Source organism: Schistocerca nitens, chromosome 3 (assembly GCF_023898315.1).
Source record: "Schistocerca nitens isolate TAMUIC-IGC-003100 chromosome 3, iqSchNite1.1, whole genome shotgun sequence".
NCBI classification, from domain to species: Eukaryota; Metazoa; Arthropoda; class Insecta; order Orthoptera; family Acrididae; genus Schistocerca; species Schistocerca nitens.
The window spans coordinates 170,222,013-170,245,161 of NC_064616.1; the positions used below are offsets into that span (position 1 = coordinate 170,222,013).

The following is a 23,149-nucleotide window of genomic DNA, read 5'->3' on the forward strand; positions in this document are numbered from 1 at the left end:
GCATCCGGGGAAGATGACCTGTTAGGAGGTTGCGCTACTTGCGCGCGTTCAGTGTTCCATTTATGAAAAACGAGCCTGTGAGCTGATGGTTCACTTTCCCACACCAAACTTTTACACTTCATGGACGCAGCTGTTCCACCTGACGAGGCCAACGGGAATTGTCAACAGACCAAGAGACGTACATGTTTCGACGATTTACCTGGCCATGATTGGTAAATGTGGCTTCGTCGCTGAACAGGATACGTCTGGAGTATCCAGTCTTAATACCCATGTACAGAAGTTAACACGACTCTCATAATCGTTTCTATGCAGCTCTTGATGGAGAGAATTGTGATGCAAATGGATAATATGTCGATAGAGAAAGCGTAGGACACTTGTATAACTTGTGTCGCTTCCTCGTGCGACTGTGCGGGAGATGACGTGCGGATTAACTGCAACAGCAGCAAGAACATTAGCTTCCCCCTCTTCTGGCGTCAATTCGTTCATTCTGTTACGTCGTGTAGGTGCTACACTACCACTTTCACGCAACTGGTTGGAGAGACTGATAAATAAGTGCCGAGATGGTTGACGTCTATTGGAACGTACTGCATTCTACCTACACTCTCCATACACCATGAGCATGTCGGCTCTCTCTGCATTTGTAAGTACCATTGTCCACTCCTGACCTCCTGCTTGGACTGTCTCACAAGACCGGACTAGTAAGTCGCAGTGCACTGAAAGAACACACAAGCACACTGTAAGCAAACACAACAAAATCGCACCTAGCAACTACGCAGGTTGAATGGCACAGACAAGCGTCGGTGTGGAAACTTTTCAAAATACGATATCTCGTAAACGACTCTCATTACACTCGTGCAACAAACACCACTGGCATTCTAATTCACCCTACTTTTAGTCTGTTGATGTCAATAGCCATTGTTCCATTTAAAATGTGTGGGTTTGCACAAAAAGTACAGTTTCTCAGTATTATTACAACCCGTTTATTGGCTAAAAATACGAGCCCCTAATCACCAATCTATTCTGTGAACCCCCGCACATCAATAGCACATTCCAATTCCACAATATTTGCGGCGCAGGTTTTAAGTGATTAGCCCTGTATATTCCATACATGTATGTGCCAGTATTGTGTATTACGTTACTTCCCTGCTTTCCGTGGCTGTCACGCAAGAAGAAAAGCAACTTGTATCGAATTTCACTTGCATGGAAGCAAAAAATTAGCCTGCGCCAGAGTGCAGCAGAAGTTATCGTCGCTTTGCGGTGGTCGATGCCATCACATGTTCCGGCTACATTAATTGCCTCTGTTGTCGTTAACTTTCCAGTGACTGCTAAGTTTTGTTCCACCTCCCCCCTCCCCAGCCCAAAGATTGCCTGAGTTGTGTACATATTGTTTGTTCATTCTGATTTCCGTCTATTACACGAAAGCACGAAACCTAAAACCGCTATTTTACCGTGCAATCTTAAGCGATTTTCCATGAGGTAGCGAGTTCACATACTAGGAGCAAATGATGGCGGTCCATCCATGAGATGAGAGTGCTAAGAAATCTGTGACAGATCATTCATCTGACTGGAGCATATGGACATTACGGTGTCCGTGCTTTGAAGGTGAAACTCAGTTCAGCGAGCATTCAGTATTTATAACCAATTTTGGTGGCATCTCTTCGACATTCTAACATCATAAAACACATGTAAGCATGTCTGAAAACGAGGGATTTGCTACGACCGAATATAAATTCAAGTGTTAGAGAGTCTTTCTGAAGGTATTCGACCTGAATGTAGCCTCGTAGGAAGTGAAGTTTGGTTGATGAACAGTTTAGAGAAGAAGAGAATAGAAGCTTTTGAAATATGTACTGTAGAAGAATGCCGAAGATTAGAGTGGTTTTTCTTTTCCAGTCTCTGTCTTCCTCTACAGTTCTTATCCTCTACAGCTCCCTCTACTACCATGGAAGTTATTCCCTGATGTCTTAAGAGACGTCCTGTCATCCTGTCCCTTCTTCTTGTCAGTGCTTTCCATATATTCCTTTCCTCTCAGATTCTGCGCTGAACGTCCTCACTCCTTAACTTACAGTCCACTTCATTTTGAACATTCGTCTGTAGCACCGCATCTTAAATACTTCGATTCTCTTCCGTTCCGGTTTCCTCTCACTCCACGTTTCAGTACCATACAGTGCTGTGCTCCAAACGTAAATTCTCAGAAATTTCTTCCTCAAATTAAGGCCTATGTTCGATACTAGCAGACTTCCCTTGGCCAGTGCTAGTCTGCTTTTGATATCCTTGCTCCGTCCGTCATGGGTCTTTTTGTTGCATACGTAACAGAATTACTTAACTTCATCTTCTTCGTGCCCATCCTGATGTCAAGTTTTTCACTGTTCTCGTTCTCCTACGTCTCATTACTTCGTCTTTCTTAGATTTACTCTCAGTCCATATTCTGTACTCATTAGACCGTTCATTCCATTCGACAGATCCTGTAATTCTTCTTCACTTTCCCTGAGGATAGCAGTGTCGTCAGAGAATCTTACCGCTGATATCCTTTTCTCTTGAATTTTAATTCCACTCTTGAACGCTTATTTTATTTCTGTCATTGCTTCTTCGATGTATAGATTGAAAAGTAGAGGGGCAAGACTGCAACCCTGTGTTACACGCAATTTAATCCGAGCAATTCGTTCTTGGTCTTCCACTCTTATTATTTCCTTTTGGCTCTTGTGCATATTGTATATCACCCGTCTATCTCTATAGTTTATCCCTAGTTTCCTCAGAATTTCGAACATCTTGCGCTATTTGACATTGTGGAACGCTTTCTCCAGGTCGACAAATCCTATGAGGCGTAGATTGTATTATTAATCAGGTGGTACTGAATCTAACTGGGGAGAAAAGAATTTATGGTACAGCTTGACTAAAGGTAGAGATCACGTGATAGGACATATTTTGAGGCATCAAGGAACTGTCAGTTTGATATTGGAGGGAACTGTAGACGTATACGAAGCGATGATTCGGTTCGCAGGTGCAAATGGATATGGGCCGCAGTAGTTCGACAGAGGTGAAGAGGCCTGCACAGAGCAGACTAGCGTGGCGAGCTGCATAAAACCAGTCTTCGGATTGAAAACCAGGACAACAAAAACACAAAATGCACCAGATTCTCGCGATTACTTATAAGTAGCGATTAAACAACTGAGTAGTCTTTGGGTAATGTAAAATAATTTCCTAAAAAGCTCAACATTAATAATAGGCTCCTAGGAGTATAATTTGTCCTCCTTCGTTTGTGAATGTACTGCAGTGAAGTTGTTAGGACCAAGCTAGGACATTTTGATTAGCGAATAGTGGCGATGAGTGGGACAAGTTGATCGTGGCATACGTTTTATTGCAATTTAGAGCCAGCTGTAAATCACTATTGAGAACTACCTTGTGTAAATGCAATAAAGTAGAAAGATCCGTGCTCATTTTAAGCGATAAGTTAAGATGATCAGTTCTGAGCTGATTCAAGTTTTGTTTTGACTTTTAATAACCACTTATTATGACTGCTGGTAGGCGCTCATGCTTTGGGGTGCGCTTCCATTTTCTATATGTCTACTACCACACTTGCCCGCTGTTTGTCGTAGTCATGAAACATCACGCTGCCGGAACCGTATGCCACACGAAAACAACTCATTATGATTTCATCTGATGCCTCATTAATACTTACCGTCCATATTTTTTCTGCGTGATAAAGCGAGGAAGCAGACATATACAGGACAGGGCAAAGAAGCAAATTTGCCTCTCTTCAACTCCAAATTTACAGTTCTCTCCACATTTGCATAAAGACTTTCAAGTCGTGAGTAGTGGTCTGGCACTGCTCGGTTATAATATCTCAAATTGCCTTATTGATGCACACTTACGCTTGTACAGGAAGATAATGTTTGCCGAAGCAATATGTGGCTTAGGACCTACATGTACGACCACCCTTTCAGTGCGGATGTCTCAGTAAGTTCGCGGTGGACCACACCCATAAAAGCGAACTGAAGTATTTCCTGTAGAAGTGGCGATGATCTATATCGGTCGTTTCGTTGATATTTGGAACTGCAGTCACCCTATACACTGATGCCCAGCGTTAAGCGTAATTAAGAAATGATATGGTAATTGTTGGGCAGGATTTCGAAAGAATTAGAGAGTAATGCAGAGCATCATCACAAGACGGTGGACGTACAGTATTGTCCAAGCTGTAGTTAGGTACACGTAAAAACCTGGGAAAATCTCTTCGAGAAATCCATCCACCCAAGCATTGACTGAGACTGCTGCATAGCTCGTAAGAAAGCAGTTTGGGACAACTCCAGCTCTGAAAAGTCATGTATGGGCTTACGGTGCCTCACGTGTCTACCTTAGAATGTTAACAGTATTCCTCTGACAGCCATCGAAGAAAACAGTCTCAGTACCACCCATTTAATGTGATGCTTTTCCACACCATCACACGAGCACCACATCTCTTTTCATAGTGGCGTCGTGATTGTACCACAACCGCTTCCTCTCCACAGTAAACACTGTGTAAACAGAATCGAGATTCATCTCCGAAGAACATGTTCCTCCATTCCTTCGTGATCCAATCTCGGTATTGTTGATTCCGTAATGCATAGGCCCGTCTCTACACTCCTTGATGGTTGGGTCGCAGACCATCTACTTGGAGTATCAGACACGCAGTTTGTCGAGAAACTACGACTCCAAAGGCAGCAGTAAGTTCTGCAGACATTTATGTTGCAGATATTGCTGAATTTCTTTGTGCACTTAAGCTCAGATATCGGCCATGTTGGCGAGCTGTTATCCTCGGTCTACCTTGTACTGACGTACAATAACCGTTTTGTGTTAATTGGAGCCGTCGTGAAAGTCTTCAAATGGCTCTTTGTAGCATACTAAATCCTGCTAGGACTGTCGTCTGTGTCTAGTCTAACCTCCTTCCAGGAATTCTGCATTGCAAAATATGGCCCAAAAGGCGTATTTAGATTGTAAAAATCACCACGAGATTACACTCCATTCACAAGCAGCGAACCGGGAACATTGTATCTTGTTCACAGCTTTTCGTTACCCTTGAAACATGTGCCTCTTAGAAGCACGGGTACTCTTTACGTATACTAGCAGCAGAATTATGGTGTATGCGGAAATACTGATGGCGATTTACAGCATTGCATACGTCTCCTCTTTCAGTTCTCGTATTTTCCCGATTGTGTCTAGCTTCTGAATAGTAATACATTAATTATAGACAATTCATTGCACAATGCATTCTTGATAATTAATACCAGTGGAATTCATCGTGTCATTTGCAGCAACTACCATAGCTTTCTCCTGAATGTTATATTCTAGTTATCTATTCGTCCTGGTTCTAATCCGGTCCGAAGGAAAATTTTAATTTATTTGTAAGCGACACAGCAGTTCTCTCATACGAAAACCAAATCACACTGACAAAACTTCACAACACCGACCAGAAACATAATATTGTTGACTTTTCCCTACCATTTACGTGCACTTAAATTTGCAACCGCTATTCACACCCGTGATCTTCAAGCAGACGTCTAGTTAATGCGACGACATACTTTTTACTGCACTGGAAACAATCCTATTTTTATCTTCGTACTGTCCAACTTGGATCCTTACTGTTTAAAGTTTCATCATCTTATATAAAGAATCTGACACTGACGTTAGAGTCCACTCACAAACATCCCACCATTTATGTTGGTGTTATCTGCATGTTTTACAGGCTTTGTACCTTTCCACGTACAAAAGCTGATCGTCCCCACACCTTGTTGTACACTGGGCGTGTGTTAATACCTTTACCACTAGCAATGCTTTCCAAAAAAGTGAATAGTGTTCACGCAAATTAAATGGGTTTATCCTGTGTTGTACTCGTCTCCGACTGAAATTAATGCAAAGCTATATACACTGAAGAGCTAAAGAAATTGGTACACCTGCCTAATATCGTGTAGGACACCCGGGAGCACGCACAAGCGCCGCAACACGACGTAGCATGAACTCGAATTATGTCTGAAGGAGTGGCGGAGGGAACTGACACCATGAATCCCGCAGGGATATCCATAAGTCCGGAAGAGTACGATCTGTTGCAGATCTCTTCTGAACAGCACGTTCCAAGGCATCCCAGATATGCTCAATAATGTTCATGTCTGGGGAGTTTGGCGGCCAGCGAAATTCTTTAAACTCAGAAGAGTGTTCCTGGAGCCACTGTGTAGTTATTCTGGACGTGTTGGATGTCGCATTTTCCTTCTGGAATTGCCCAAGTCCGCCGTAATGCAAAACTGACATGAATTGATGCGGGTGATCAGACGTATGTGTTACTGTCAGCGTCGTATGTAGACGCATCAGGGTTCCCATATCACTCCAACTGCACACGCTCCTTATTATTACAGAGCCTCCACCAGCTTGAACAGTCCCCTGCTGACATGCAGGGTCCATGGATTCATGAGATTGTCTCCATACCCGTACACGTCCATCTGCTCGATATAATTTGAAACGACACTCGTCCGACCAGGCAACACGTTTCCACTCATCAGCAGTCCAATGTCGGTGTTGACGGACCCAGGCGAGGCGTAAAGCTTTGAGTCGTGCAGTCATCAAGGAATACGAGTGGGCCTTCGGCACCGAAAAAACATATCGATGATGTTTCGTTGAATGGTTCGCACGCTGACATTTGTTGATGGCCCAGCACTGAAATCTGCAGCAATTTGCGGAAGGGTTGCACTTCTGTCACGTTGAAGGATTCTCTTGAGTCGTCGTTGGTTCCGTTCTTGCAGGATCTTCTTCCGGCGGAGCGATGTCGGAGATGTGATGTTTTACCGGATTCCTGATATTCACGGTACACTCGTGAAATGAAATGGTCGTACGGGAAAATCCCCGCTTCATCACTAGCTCGGAGATGCGCCGACTATAACACCACGTTCAAACTCACTTAAATCTTGATAACCTGCCATTGTAGAAGCAGTAACCGATCTAACAGCTGCGCCAGACACTTTTTGTCTTATAGAGGCGATGCCGACCGCAGTGCCGTCCTCTGCCTATTTACATCTCTATGCATTTGAATAGCCATGCCTATACCAGTTTCTTTGGGACTTCAGTGTATAATGCATCTCACAATCGAAATAACCTCCACAATGAGTTCTTGCTAACGCTATTAGCCTACTTCGTGACAAGCTTTTAAAGTTCACGACCTTGCTAGGATTCGAACTTTTAGAAGGTCATGATGTTGCCATGATTCGAACCTGGAACCCGCTGATCCGTAGTCAGGCGCGTTACCACTTGCGCCACCGAATCGACCCGCTGCTATACCTCTGCTGATTGTGTTATATACGAGGAAATCAACACTAAGATTTGGTTCAAATGGCTCTGAGCTCTGTGGGACTTAACTGCTGAGGTCATCATTCCCCTAGAACTTAGAACTACTTAAACCGATCTAACCTAAGGACATCACACACATCCATGCCCGAGGCAGGATTCGAACCTGCGACCGTAGCAGTCCGCGATTCCAGACTGAGGCGCCTAGAACCGCACGGCCACCGCGGCCGGCTTGAGCAAGTTTAATGATGCTGCGGGGAGCAGCGAAAAGAATGGCCACCGTTGCACATATCGCCGCTTTAAATGGATGGAGCGTAAACGCACCGACTTACGGAACGTCTCAACTGTCACAGTTCATAAAATTGCTACCGATTGTTACCCAGCCGCCCGGGGTAGCCGTGCGGTGTGGGGCTCCTTGCCACGGTTCGCGCGGCTCCTCCCGTCGGTGGTTCGAATCCTCCCTCGGGCATGGGTGTGAGTGTTGTCCTTAGCGTAAGTTGGATTAAGTAGTGTCTAAGCCTAGGGACCGATGACCTCAGCAGTTTGTTCCACAGGAATTTACCACAAATTTCCAATTGTTACCCAAAAGTTACAAACGAATTTTCCGTCACTAAATAGCTAAACCGTTCGCAGAAAAGGTACGGAAAAACCTTGTAACTTCGTGAGACGCCCCTCTAACACACATACAGCGTCGTCTTCGCCATAGTTTCTGCCAATAACAGAGTGTTTTCGACCATGTGACCATATCTTATAATTTAACGATTTTTAAGCTTTAACTACGTAGTAATAAGATATTTTGTGACAATATTGACCGAAAATGCTGTTTAAATGTTATGATAACTGAGAATAACAAGAATGCGAACCATATTTTTAACATAGGAAAATAGCCTATTGCGCTGCTCGTGCTTACGGTGTCCCTAGCAGGTAGGCTGTCCTCGCAAATGTTCGACGTTTTCAGTTCTGCCCATCACTTCTGCCGGCCGCTGTGACCGAGCGGTTCTAGGCGCTTCAGTCCGGAACCGCGCTGCTGCTACTGTCGCAGGTTCGAAACCTGCCTCGGGCATGGATGCGCGTGATGTCCTTATGTTGGTTAGGTTTGAGTAGTTCTAAGTCTAGGGGACTGATGACCTCAGATGTTAAGTCCCATAGTGCTCAGAGCCATTTGAACCATCACTTCTGCGCGCGCGCGCACACACGCACACGCGCGCACACACACACACACACACACACACACACACACACACACACCAGTTTACGTGCACCACCCTGGAACAGCCGCGTCATCTCACTTGACACTGTACTGATGTTAGGAGCACAGTACGGCAGTCCAGTTGTAATGTCACTCGTCAAGCTTGCATGCTTGTTAATAGAGATGTGAAATTCAACGAGTATCGGAAGTGGTTGTAAGCGAGTGCAGGCAGCGCCGGGCTCGGATGGGGCGGCTGCGTGGCAGGGAGGTCACGCCCGCCGCAGCTCCGCTGCGCGGCCATCGGCTGCATTAGTGATAGATTAAAGCTGCGTGCGGCTCGCCAACACAACTTCGATCTCCGGCGGCAACCGCAGAGTCTGCCTTCTCACCTTTACACGTCACGCTACGCACGTGGAACACCTGGAAGCACTTCGCTGCAGGGCCGGCGTTCACTGAGATTTTAACAACGGGGCGGACAGCGAAAGAAATAAAGAGTAAAATGGTCTTGAGTGATTTTGCTAAACTAAGTATGTAAACGGAAATTTAAAATTAGTGTATAATATAGGATGACAATTATTGAACTATATGAAATAAAATCGACACTTCTGAGTGGTTTGCGTTAGGACGTTGAAACTGCACGATTGGCCGCGGGGTATAATAGGAATTAGTATGGTTTGGTTTATCTAAGAAGCCCACTTTCATTTGGATGGGTTCGTCAATAAGCGAAATTGGCTCATTTGGGGGACTGACAATCCGCATTTCCGATCGAGAAGTCTCATCGCCCTCAAAGGGTGACCGTGTGGTGTGCACTATCCAATCACGGAATAGCCTGTGCGATATTCCTTGATGGCGTGGTGACTACCGAACGGTACGTGAAGGTTTTGGTAGATGATTTCATCCTCATTATCCAAAGTGACCCTAATTTTGACAAGATGTGGTTCATGCAGGACGGAGCTCGACACCATCGAAGCAGGAGAGTGTTTGATGTCCTGGAGGAGCACTTTGGGGACCGCATTCTGTCTCTTGGGCACTTAGAGGCCACTGACATGGGCCTAGATTGGCCGCGATGTTCTCCGGATCTGAACACATGCGAATCCATTTTTTGGGGCTATACTAAAGACAAGGTGTGCAGCAATAACCCCAAAACCACTGCTGAGCTGAAAACAGCCATTCAGGAGGTCATCGAAATCATCGATGTTCCGACATTTCAGCGGGTGATGCAGAATTTCGCTATTCCTCTGCGCCACATCATCGCTTATGGTGGCAAGCATATCGAACATGTCATAACCTAAATCCGAATATCTGAAGTGATGTTTACACGTTGAATAAAGTGTGTGCTCTCTGTAGTTTGTAACTAATTTACGTTTTCTTTCGTGTAGTTCAATAATTGTCACCCTGTATCAGTTTGGAATTACGACAGTGGGACGTGGACTTTTAAAAATCATGATTTAGCACAATAGCTGCGTGTCAAATTATTAAACGTACCAATTTCGATCGAACAAAGACCACCCTCAGGCATAATGTCGTTTTTTTATAATGTTTGACAGTAACAGGTAGTTTCAATAAGATGACAAACAGTTATTGTGCCAAATCATTATTTTTCAAAAATATTTAAAGGCTGTAGATTACCGCCTTCTTAAAATAAGATGCTATATCCACTCCCAAACGGAGAGCTGCTCTGCGGATAATGGACCGATGCATGATGGAAAATACTAGGAAAGATACTGACGTTATTATAACTGTCGGGAAAATGAAATGGGGGCGGTAGAATGTGGAGGATGGTAGACGGGTCAAGAAAGCCAGATTCGAAGTGATGAGAAGAATATGAGAAAACGACCAACTGGAAGACAGGAAGGTGTTGTTAGAAAATATGCAAATCACAATACATGGAAATCTGTGGAGGAGGCCTTTATCAAGGCGGGTGGTAAATAACTGATGACAATGACTTAGTAATAGTTGTTCTACACTTAGAACGCTCGAGATTATGTGGTAATTCTTCCGTCCAGTAACAGCAATAAAAATTCGCATTACAAATGTAATAAGGAAACATAAGTGATATTAACTTTCGTGTAACGTACCAAAAACTTATGGAGTTCTAGATTTTTCTCTGTGCCCATCACTTTCGGAACAACTGTTACGTCATTGTCTCATAGAAAACTCATCAGTACGAACACCATGCTCGATGTACGTAATTTCTATCTTTTCTCTTTAATATAATTATGTATTCTGTGATGCTTCATGTTTGTGGGCAAATATAGAGCACGAAATGTATGGATTAATGAGTATACTATTTCTTTCTGGATGTAAATCGTCTGCAAACAAACTTTTTACAGCGTAATACGTAATGAGAACCTTGCTTTAACTTGCATCGTAATATTACTTACGAAGTCTAAAATACGAGATTGGTGCGGGGACTAGCAGTTGACCTTGAAAGTAAATATCTGTAGCGTATTGCGCGTAAACAGGCGGAAAAATCGACTACCGTACGATTACCCTCCTGACGACAAATCGACGCTACTTACTTCAGGAACTAAATGAACTTGTTGTGGCCGTGCGGTTCTAGGCGCTTCAGTCTGGAACCGCGTGACCGCTACGGTCGCAGGTTCGAATCCTGCCTCGGTCTTGGATGTGTGTGATGTCCTTAGGTTAGTTAGGTTTAAGTAGTTCTAAGTTCTAGGGGACTGATGACCACGGATGTTAAGTCCCATAGTGCTCAGAGCCATTTGAACCATTTTTGAACTTGCTGTGAGCTTAACTGCGCTGACAAAGTGGTGTTTTTGTTTACAGATTCGTGACTCGTTGGCTGTAGAAGAAGAGATGCTACGTCAACAGACTGTCGTCGTTGGAGACGTGGAGGATATCCTCCAGGTCCTCGACAAGCAGAAGGTAGGTGACTCTTACCAAATCATATTAATGGCGATGACATCCTTCCTCATACCGTGTGGGATAAAGAGGTAGGCCTGGTCCAACTACGGACTATCAAAGTACCTCCTCCCGTGACTCACATTCAGATGCAAAATGTTCTCTGGACCGCAGTTAACACTGCATTGTGCGATATTATATATTTTAAGAGTGAAGTTTTAATACAGCGATTGGGAATATGAATATTTAACACGAGCTGCTACTAGTATTCGAATTGTGTTAGGAATCAGAGTGTTCCACCTTGAGGAACGATGATTGTTATGAATACCGCAATCTAACTCTGCACCCTCTAGGTACCACTGGGAAGATTCATGCCGCAGTCACGATGCTAATCCTCACCAGGACGCTTTCTAATGCTGTCGGAGAAACATGATGGTAAATAATTTTTTGAGGGCAGTAGTCATGGTAGCATAGTAGGCGTAACGTGTTCAGTGATCTACTTACTACCTTTGTGGGCGGAGTACGGGGCCTTACAAATTCGTCTGTGATATTTCATTAACAAAGGCAATGAAATCTACACAAACGTCTTTCAGACCTAAATTTATTCCCTCTACCCCCCCCCCCCCCCCCCACCCGTCGTTTTCCACCACTGAACTTGCCTACCGAAGATAATGATATCAGTATGGTAAATGTATCCATCGGAAAGTAGTGATTATTATAAAAGGGACAATTATTTCGTGGAGGTCAATCCAGGTCATGCGTGAGCAAACTACTTGAGAAAATATCTTCTGCGTTTCTTTACTTTAAAATGGGTAAAATAATACGAAGATCAGTGTATCAAAATATTTGTAGTACGTTTCTATGGTTAATAATCACGCCTCAGAATGTCATTTTCGAAGAATCCTCAGTCTCTCTGCTGCCCTCTGGGCTCTGCATTTCGTGTACGAGCGCTACATGACAGTTCCTAGTGCACATGTTATTTCGGTATTCGAGAGGAGCGGGTATTAAATTCCGTCCGATCGTCCTGGTTTACGTTTTCCGCACGTTTTGTAAATCACTTCGACTCAGTGTCACGGTTCTTTCCTTCCAATTCCGTGCACTTGCCTCCCGAGGCTAGTGTTACGCCTGTGATGAATCCGATTCGACGAGAGATTAAAACCCTGACTTCCGACGTAGCTGTGCTGCCTTGTAACGCGTAGGTCGCCTATCGGAGCCCAGCGTCTGGCTTAAATTACTGCGTGTTCATTAGAATGCAGTTCATAAGTTACATTGGTTTCGAATTTGATATGAAAAATAAAACACAAATTGGAAGTAATAAAATCAAGTTTGGGGAGCATAAATATATGTTCAACAGTAGCGTGCTGGCTTTAGTCACAGAACAGATTTCATCGTCATCAGTCATTGATCGGTCTTAGATCTGTTACACCCACCGTAGTTTCAGTTTTCTCATTTTACGATACCTCTTAGGTCTGCAGTTCGTTAGCTGTGCTGGTAATCTCTCATTTCAATTCCGATCACGTGTGCCAACCATATGCTTTGTAATTCTTTAATAATAGTGGAACTTTATATATTTTGACACTTTCCATGAACTAAAAATTACGAGCTCCAATTTTCACTATAAATCTATAAATAAATATACTTGGCAGGCGAGAGAACTAAAATCACTGATTCCGTACGTCACCGCAAATCAAAAAACGAGGAAATCTGTTTTGAACAAATCAGACATAATTTATTTCTTTCCTTCCTTTCTTTTCTTTCTTCTTTCGTTGTTTGAGCTTTTCGCATACAGTTTTGAGCGTCGGGGAATAGTTGTGGATGTTGTGTGTGTTGTCTGCGTAACTGTTTTGAAGCTGTAATAAAAGAAAAATGATAGACTTGAACGTCTCCTCGACACTGCAGTTATTATAGACGCTTTTGAGTTCGTATCCACATCGCAGAACCAATGCTGTCAGTGATGTTGAAGAGAATCTGTTTCTGGAGGTCTTTTTCAGTTGATAGGCACGACTTGGCGTTTCTTAAATTATCGAATCGTGTAATTATGACCACTAAAGAAGTGTTCCATTCGTTGAACTCCACGGCATACAGTGAGAGCGTGGAAAGTAATGTGCTCCTACGGATGTTGAACACATCATAGAGGTAGTACTGACAAGTCTTATGGGACTGTTTTATAACCACTTTTTCGCCAGTATGACATGCCGTACTGCCTGGCGGAGAGATTCGATCTCGTCCCATTCGCTGCACGAAGGAAGTAGCATCTCTCAGTGTGTGTTAGGCTCACGGAAAGATTCGAGACCGACCAGAGCTTTTTCACAAGGATGAATAATTTCTTAGATCCTGCGAAAAAATTGTTTTCGTTCTGGTATGACCCTGTAACTTAAAACGTATGCCGCTGATGGATTGTTCTCGTCACAAGACAAGTGACAATGCATTCGCTTCTAGCTTCCATGCACAGCAGGGTTTTCTGAATTGTTATTTGTGACTCGCGCCTGGGTAGGAGAAATGTTGTCATTGATTCATTTTGACTGAAGATTTGCTCATGCACCTCTGTAGCTGATAGTGATCCCTGATATCAGAGACTCCTGAAGCACGTCAGTTGTTCGCAAAGGTGCTATTTGTGTAGCCACTGTACATATCAAGGGCAGCAGCACGCAAACGGTTCGTGCTGTTCCAGAAATAGCACCACTCTTGTCTCGAAAGCTGATATGCATCCTTTTCTCCGCCCGCTTTTGTAGACGGGATCGCTTATCACGCAGTAAGTGGCACTGTGCCACCTGATCAGGATTTGGCCGACAAGAAGAGTTTAGGCGATTACATACTGATCATTATCATCTGATTGCGCCCTAATATCCCGGATTAATGGCAAACCTTTCTGAAAGTCTTACAAGGGGAGGCCGCCAATTGTGAAATTCAGATTCGATTCATACTGTGCATCATAAAAGCTCATGGCCAGAGGTGTAATGTGGCAAAGCACCAAGATGCACTTCTCAGCCGTTGTCGAGAAAATCGACAGTTAAAAGAAACCGTTGCGGTGAAATACTCTCTACGCTTATTAATTTTCTACAGCGTCGTGGCGCAGCGGTAAGCGCTCGGGTTCGTAATCCGAAGGTCGCCAGATCGAATCTCGCGCCATGCAACTTTGTTTTATTATTTGATATATATATATATATATATATATATATATATATATATATATATATATATATATATATTTGAAATAAATCCAATCCATCGTCCACCACCAATTGTCTTCTCCGATTTTTGCCGATATGATACGATACGCGTGGTATGCATTAAACCTGACGAACGATAGAACAATTTTTCAGAATGTCAATCAGGTGTGTTTCCCAACAGATGATTTAAAAAACAATTGTTCTTGTAAAAACGCATCGTTTATCAGATGTGCTCGATGTCGTGCTGTTTTCTGCTTTCCATGTTTCTATGATAACTATCACTCTGGTTCGTGCGATACTCCAGCTACTTCTGGTCACTAATTGTTAATTATGTGCGAGTGTATACCGAACTTATCAATAAATTGTATCCACTTGAATATTATTTGTGATATTGTGTTTTATTTCAAGTTTTATTTTTCCACGACAAACGACTTTCAACAACTTATTATATGCATAATTGTTGCAACTGATTGCCGGGAATTATATATAATGTGTGTGTGTGTGTGTGTGTGTGTGTGTGTGTGTGTGTGTGTGTGTGTGCATTTGAATTACAAAAAAACACATAATAAAAAAAAGTTGCATGGCGCGAGATTCGATCCGGCGACCTTCGGTTTACGAACCCGAGCGTGTACCGCTGCGCCACGACGCTGTAGAAAACTAATAATCGTAGAGAGTATTTCACTCAGGACGATGAGATATACGGGAGGGTGTCGTCCTTTAGTGACTGTAGGAGGGTACTAGACGACCAGATGAAATGTCTGGTTGGTGTGATGAATAACAGCTCCCTCAAAATGTGGTAAAATGTGAATTAATGAAAATGCCGTAATGTTCGAATATAGCATTGGTAGCGTGCTGCTTGACAAAGTCCCGTCGGTTAAAAATCTTGGCGTAACGTTGCAAAACGATATTACGTGGACCGAGGACGGAAGTGTAGCTCCTCTGTAAAAGAGGACGCATATACAGGCGGAACACTTGTGCGACCATTCTACTGCTCGAGCGTCTGGGATCTCCACCAGGTCGGATGAAACGAACACATCGAAGCACTTCAGTGGCGAGCTACTAGGTTTGTTGCCGGTGTTGTCCATCAACACTCGAGTATTACGGAGGTGCTTCGTGAACTCAAATGGAAATCCCTGGAGGGAACACAACTGAGAAAATATAGAGAACCGGCTTTTGAAGCTGACTGCAGAACTATTCCTTCGCCGCCAACATACATTTCGCCTAAGGACGACGAAGGTAGGAGAAAATGGGGCTCGTACGGAAGCATAGAGACAGTTGTATTTCCCTCGCTCTATTTGTGAGAGGAAAAGGAAAGGAAATGACTAGTAGTGGTACAAAGTACTCTCCGGCATTCACCATACGGTGGCTTGCGTAATATATATGCGGATATAGATGTAGAAAAAACTTCTGAAGGTCTTGTTAGGAAGCGGCGACTTCTGGAGAAGTTCCGTTGGCAGGAACAGGAAATGGCAATTGGAAATGTCTGAATTCTGTTCTGGAGACTGATTGGCTGAATGGGTGGAAAAAAAATAATCGAGAAGCGATCTGGATGTCGCGAAATGAGGAGTCGGCCGGCGGCTCTCGCGTGATTAGGGGAAGTCTTGCGGCTTCTAGTGTTTAAAGTGCTTAACTTTCTGAAGATGGGAGTTAGTGATCCTTCGCGGTCGACATAGTTAATTTTCAAATACGGTAAGACTACAACAATCTGAAGAGTGTTCCCGTACGCAGGCGTTGAATTCTGTTTAGTTCCTTTTTTTTTATTGTTACACAGCCTAAATACGCAGAGGCAATGAACGAAGTAGACTTCGCGAGGTTTAATTGGAGTCAATGAATTTTATTGTTTCCGTGGAAATTTGAGTGTGGTATTTTTGTGTGACACTTTCCTATTGGCCTAAAACTTTATTCTTGTTTTGTTGCTGTGGAGATTGTCGGTTGAAGTTGCTAGAAGCGAACTGGAAGCGTGTGTCGACTGTTTTGTGTATTTGTGATCTACAATCCGAAGACTGGTTTGACGCAGCTGTCTGTGCATCTCTATCCTCTGGAAGCCTCTGTATCTCCGAATATCTACTGCAACCTACATCCATCTGAACCTGCTTACTGCGTTCTTGTATTCAGTACCTCCTCATTAGTTTCGCATTCTACCCATATAATCCTCACCATGCTTCTGTAGCACCCCCTTTCAAAAGCTTCTACTCTGTCTTGTCTGAGCTGTTTATCGTCCACATCTCACTTCCGTACAAGGCTACACCTCAGACAAATACTTTCAGAAACGACTCCTTATTAGTTAAATCTATATTCGATGTTAACAATCTTCACTTCGAATGAAACGATTTTGTTGCCATTGCCGGTCTACATTTTATACCCTCTGAACTTCAGCCATCATCAGTTGTTTTACTGCTCAAGTAACAAAATCATTTACTACTTTTAGTGCCTCATTTTGTAGTTTGATTCCATCAACATCGGCTGATTTAATTCGACTTGTTTTGCTTTTGTTGATGTTCATCCTTTTCTCCTTTCAAGATACTGCTCTTACAACTCCTTTACTGTCTCTGACAGAATTACAGTGTTATCTGCAAACTTCAAAGTTTTTATTTCTTCCCCCAGAAGTTTAATTCCATCTCCAATTTTTTCTTGCGATTCTTTCTGCCCAATGCACGGATAGGATACAACCCTGTATGGGTCTCTTCTGAACCACTGCTTCCATTTCATGCCCTTCGGCTATTATAACTGCCGTCGGGTTGCTGTACAAATTGTAAATAGCCTTTCGCTTCCTGTATTTTATTCCTGCTACCTTCAGAATTTCAAAAGAGTGTACCCCAGTCGACAATGTCAAAAGCTTTCTCCAGAGCTACAAAAGCTATATCATGTAAGACAAGTCGTAGGGTCAGTACTTCTTCGCGTGTTCCTATTTTTCTCCGGAATCGAAACTGATGTCGGCTTTTACCAGTTTTTACATTCTTCTGTAAATAATTCGTGTTAGTGTTTCGCAGCCATGACTTACTAAAGTCATAGTTCAGTAATGTTCACACCTGTCAGCACGTGTTTGCTTTGTTATATTTTTCTTGAAGCCTGAGGGTATTTCGCCTGTCTCTCAGATCTTGCATACCACGTGGAATAGTTTTGTTATGGCTGGCAAATCCAAGGATATCAGTAGTTCCGAGGCAATGTCTTCTACTCCGGGGGCCTTGTTTCGACTTAGGTCTTTCAGTGCCTTGTCGAATTCTTCTGGCAGTCTCGTATCTTCCAACTGATTTTATCTATGTCCTTTTCTCTTTCTGTAAAACTGCGTTCAAGTACATTTCCTTTGTATAGCCCTTCTAAGGATGTTTCAGTACAGCGGTTACAAACTTTCAGGAGAGATAGGGTACACCTAGACTGTGTAAAATCCCGTAGCAACGCATTATCGTAAACGCTTTTATGGCGCGGTAGTGACGACACAAAACAACAGAAAGGAAGGACACGAACAGGGTGAGAAAACGTGTTTATTATGCTTAGCACAGCAGGAACCAAGAAATAAGAACAAAAAACAGACAACGATCGTCGTCAAAGGAGTTGTTCGAAATTGCGACCCCATCCAGGTTGCAGGCCTCACATCTCCGGCGCCTAACCTTCTTTTCTATCCGCAGTGCTATATTGTGCTATATTGAGTCTACTTCCTTTCTTTTATTTCTTCATGTCTTACGTGGTCAAGTCGGCAAACTCTACATGCTCTTCTCAAGTGGTCCATTTCTAAAGCTCCAAGTTTCTTTTTATTTCTTTCTGTTAGTTCCCAACACTTACTCCCGTAGCTTATTACTGGTGCCACGATGGATTTGAGTAAACGCTTTTTAACCTTTAAACCCATTTTTCAGGACCGTTGTTGTATATCTCTGTCACATCTTCCATCACGTAACAAAATAATACTCAGATACATAAACACTTTACACACTCTAATATGATATCCTCAGTTGTCCAGGTTGCTTCCATCCTCTTACATAGATAGTCCATCTTCTCATAATTAATTTTTAAATCCCATTTTTATACTCTTACAACAGCTTTCTAAGCGTATAAGATATATACTCTTCATCGTTTGTTGCAACGACGTAATCACGGTTTCAGTACCGGCAGACTCTTCGCTTTAAAAATTGTTATGTAATAAGGAAGGACCGTCTCGATGAGAAAGGTGGTGTCGTTATATTTGTGAAAAGAATTCGCTGCAGCATAAAAACTACCCGCCAATAGAACAAATAAAGAGTCAAATTAGTCGCTGTGCAAATAAAATCAGCTTTCAAAACTTTTCACAGATGCGTCAGTGTATAGAGCTGTTAAATATAACATCGTGGAAGATCTGTGGAGTCACTTAATAAGCAAACTTCGGCCTCCCTTCATAACAAGTGGAGGCCTGAATTCCGGTCATGTAGCAAGGGAGGGGACATGACAGACAGGAACACTAGAGCTCTGACCAATGTTCTCGAAACAATAACCTTGTGACAACGATGGAGCTTGTAGTATGGTATATTCTCCTTTCAATAGAAGTTCTGCAACACGTGTAACGTTTTGCATCCCTTGTTCTACAGAACTTTCTAACTGGCACGTTAAAACGGATTCAGTGGGGTCAGACCATCACCTATTAGATTTCTGCATTGACATAAACGTTGATGCTAAACAAAAATGTACTATGCAATTGCAGAATCCAACAGGGACAAATATAAGGAAACAGTTCGAAGGAAACTCGAAATTATGAGGCACGACTTACAGGAAAAGACGAATACCAAGCTTTAACGAACGTTATGGAAGATGTGGCGGATGTCGGCGTTCCAAAGAAAAAATATTTTACTGTAGTGAAGAATTATTCCATTCGTTGGAGGAATCTTGAATGTTCTAGGGAAATTGCAATAGGCAAACTTGCTTTGGAAACTCATCGCCAGAATTCTAACTTGGATAAATTTTTGGAAATGAAAACAAAAGAAGTAAATTATATTAAATTTTGTTCTTCGTTCAGTAAAGCAACCAATATGACAAGCATTTGGTACAAAATAAAGACTTTCTGAAACGAACGACTAGCATTCACTCTTCCAACTACACCTGCGTGGATTGAGGAATTTATCGATACGCTCACTTCTCTCGCGGTCCCATTGCAAAATCATCCATCTCCTGTTTAAGATGACTATCGTCATATCCTAGATCGTCCTTTCTCGGAAGAAAAACTAAATGATGCTGTTAAATCGTCGAGTGACATAAATGGTGTTATTAAATCATCGAGTGATGTAAGTGATGCTATTAACTTATCGAGTGACAGCTGTCCTGTTTATGATTTCATTTGTTTTTCTGTCCTTGCGAATCTGTCCATGGAAGCCAAACAATTACTCCTCTTAATTTTTATCAGTATTGAATGGAAAGAATCTAATGGAAACATTCAATACGCCATTTATAATTCTAGTTCTGAAAAGTGGGAAACCAAATATCGCCGTTAACTACCGACCGGTCGCGTTGTAGTGTTGTTTAGAAAAACGATGTCGCCGGCCGGAGTGGCCGAGCGGTTCTAGGCGCTTCAGTCTGGAACCGCGCGACCGCTGCGGTCGCAGGTTCGAATCCTGCCTCGGGCATGGATGTGTGTGGGGTGCAATTTAAGCCGTCTCATTTTTACACTATATACTCATGATTTAGAACGAACAGTCAATCCAACGCAAAACATTACAGTATGCACAGACCATGTATATGTTTATTCAACTGCAGACTTGTTTATTCATTATGGATACATAGTGTGAATAGCATCTCGGGACGGCTTTGGTGGAAAAGGGAATTCGAATCTGAACTTTTGACTGAAGTATAACATTCTGGCATCCTTCATCCAATGAATTAATTGCCACAGCAGGAGTTTGCGTGTCCTCGGGAGGTTAATTAGCGGGTTAGATTAGATTAGATTATTACTTGTTCCATAGATCATGAATACGACACTTCGTAATGATGTGGAACGTGTCAGGTTAATAAAAGGTATCTGTATAAGATATTACATTACACAAAATATTACGTGACACTTAATATTTTTTTTGCGTGGGGGTGGGGAAATTACCCACTTACTATATCCAAAAATTTATGTAATGAGTAGAAGTGATTGCCATTCAGAAATTCTTTTAATTTCCTTTTAAATGATATATGGCATTTGTTAGACTTTTGATGCTATTAGGTAAGTGACCAAAGACTTTTGTGGCAGCATAATTTACCGCTTCCTGAGCCAAAGTTAGATTTAACCTTGAGTAGTGAAGTTCATCCTTTCTCCTAGTGCTGTAGCCATGTACACTGCTATTACTTTTGAATTCGTTCGTATTGTTAATAACAATTTTCATAAGTGAATATACATACTGTGAGGCTACAGTGAAGATCCCTAGCTCTTTAAATAAGTGACTGCAGGATAATCTTGGATGAGCTCCAGCAATTATTCTGATTACACGCTTTTGTGCAATGAACATTCTTTTACTCAATGATGAGTTACCCCAGAATATGATGCCATACGAAAGCAGAGAATGAAAATAGGCGCGGTAAGCTAATTTACTAAGATGTATATCGGCAAAATTTTCAGTGACCCTAATAGCATAAGTAGCTGAACTCAAACGTTTCAGCAGATCTTCAGTGTGTTTTTTCCAGTTCAACCCCTCATCAGTGCGTATACATAGAAATTTTGAATATTCTACCTTAGCTATCGATTTCAGATCGAAGTCTATAATTATTAATGGTGTCATTCCATTTACTGTGTGGAACTGTATGTACTGTGTTTTGTCAAAGTTTAATGAGAGCCCACTTGCAGAGAACCACTTAATGATTTTCTGAAAAACATCGTTTACAATTTCATCAGTTAATTCTTGTCTGTTGAGTGTGATAGCTATACTTGTATCGTCGGCAAAAAGTACCAGCCTTGCATCTTCGTGAATATAGAATGGCAAGTCATTAATATATATTAAGAACAGCAGAGGACCCAAGACCGAACCTTGCGGCACCCCATTCTTGATTGTTCCCCAGTTTGAGAAATCACCAGTTTTTTGCATATTATGTGAACTCCTTATTTCAACTTTCTGCACTCTTCCAGTTAGGTATGATTTAAACCATTTGAGCGCAGTCCCATTCATACCACAGTACTTGAGCTTATCTAAAAGTATTCCATGATTTACACAATCAAAAGCCTTTGAGAGATCACAAAAAATCCCAACGGGTGACTTCCGGTTACTCAGAGCATTTAATATTTCATTACTGAAAGTATATATAGCATTTTCCGTTGAGAAATCGTTCTGGAAACCAAACTGACATTTTGTTAAAACTTTATTTTTACAAAGGTGTGAAGCTACTGTACAATACATTACTTTTTCAAGAATTTTGGATAATGCAGTCAGAAGAGAAATTGGGCGGTAGTTGTTGACATCAGAAATATCCCCTTTTTTATGCAGTGGTTTAACAATGGCATACTTCAGTCTATGTGGGAAAATATCCTGGTTCAGAGAGCCCACCACGTACTTCCGTGGATGTTGGCAAACATATATAGCCGGCCGGGTGGCCGTGCGGTTCTAGGCGCTTCAGTCTGGAACCGCGTGACCTCTACGGTCGCAGGTTCGAATCCTGCCTCGAACATGGATGTGTGTGATGTCCTTAGGTTTAGTTACGTTTTAGTAGTTCTAAGTTCTAGGGGACTTATGACCACAGATGTTAAGTCCCATAGTGCTCAGAGCCATTTGAACCAAACATATATTTTGGAACGGAATAAATACTGTGAAGTTATGACGCTGTTTATTGACAGCAGCATTGTGTCTAAGTTATCCGGGCGCCATATTTATTGATTTTTATATACTGAGGCCGGTATGAATACCACCCAACGTGAGTTCGGAATGCGCATGTGTTCTACCATAGTTCGGAATCTACACGCACGTACACCATTGGCCCCCCTTTAATGGCCTCAACGTCGACAGTTCGTTATGCTCTTCAACTTCACTCCGTTGCTGTTTTTTTTTCTTCTTTTTCTTTTAATGGCGTTCGGGCGTTCGCGAATACTGCCAGGGTTCTAGTTTTGTCAGAGACTCGCCTATTGTTTCGTCAGCACAGATGGCTCTGAGCACTATGGGACTCAACTTCTGAGGTCATCGGTCCCCTAGGACTTAGAACTACTTAAACCTAACTAACCTAAGGACATCACACACATCCATGCCCGAGGCAGGATTGTAACCTGCGACCGTAGCGGTCTCGTGGTTCCAGACTGTAGCGCCTAGAACCGCTCGGCCACCTCGGCTGGCTCGTCAGCACACATTTGAATTTTCTTTATTATTTAGGTTGCTGTGGAAGTGTAGGGCACACACATTCAGAACAAGTGTGCGATTTGCCGGGGGGGGGGGGGATGGGGGGGATTTCCCCCCCTCTGCATCAGACCATCCCCTCCTCTGGTTTTAGTTTATGCGTCCCAACCTGGGATGTTTATGTCCCGCGCACCGGAGTAAAACTTTACATATAATTTAAATTTGTGGAGCCGAACACTGAAAGTTTTTAATAAGTCTTACTGTTAATACTATTAATATGTTACAGTTTTCTATCGTCAGAATAAGTACAGCTTTTCAGAAATGTGCCTCTACTTTTTGAATTCCCCTCGTATACTTGTATATAGATGATT

General features: G+C 42.6%; 1 protein-coding gene across 1 annotated transcript in view; it reads left to right on the forward strand.

Annotated features, from left to right (window-relative positions):
• LOC126248110 (dystrophin, isoforms A/C/F/G/H-like) overlaps positions 1-23,149 on the forward strand; it is a 1,130,095-nt gene that overhangs the window by 642,777 nt on the left and 464,169 nt on the right. Inside the window, exon 46 of the mRNA XM_049948788.1 lies at positions 11,279-11,377. Within this exon, the coding sequence (XP_049804745.1) occupies positions 11,279-11,377 (99 nt within the window). The remainder of the gene's footprint in view (positions 1-11,278; positions 11,378-23,149) is intronic.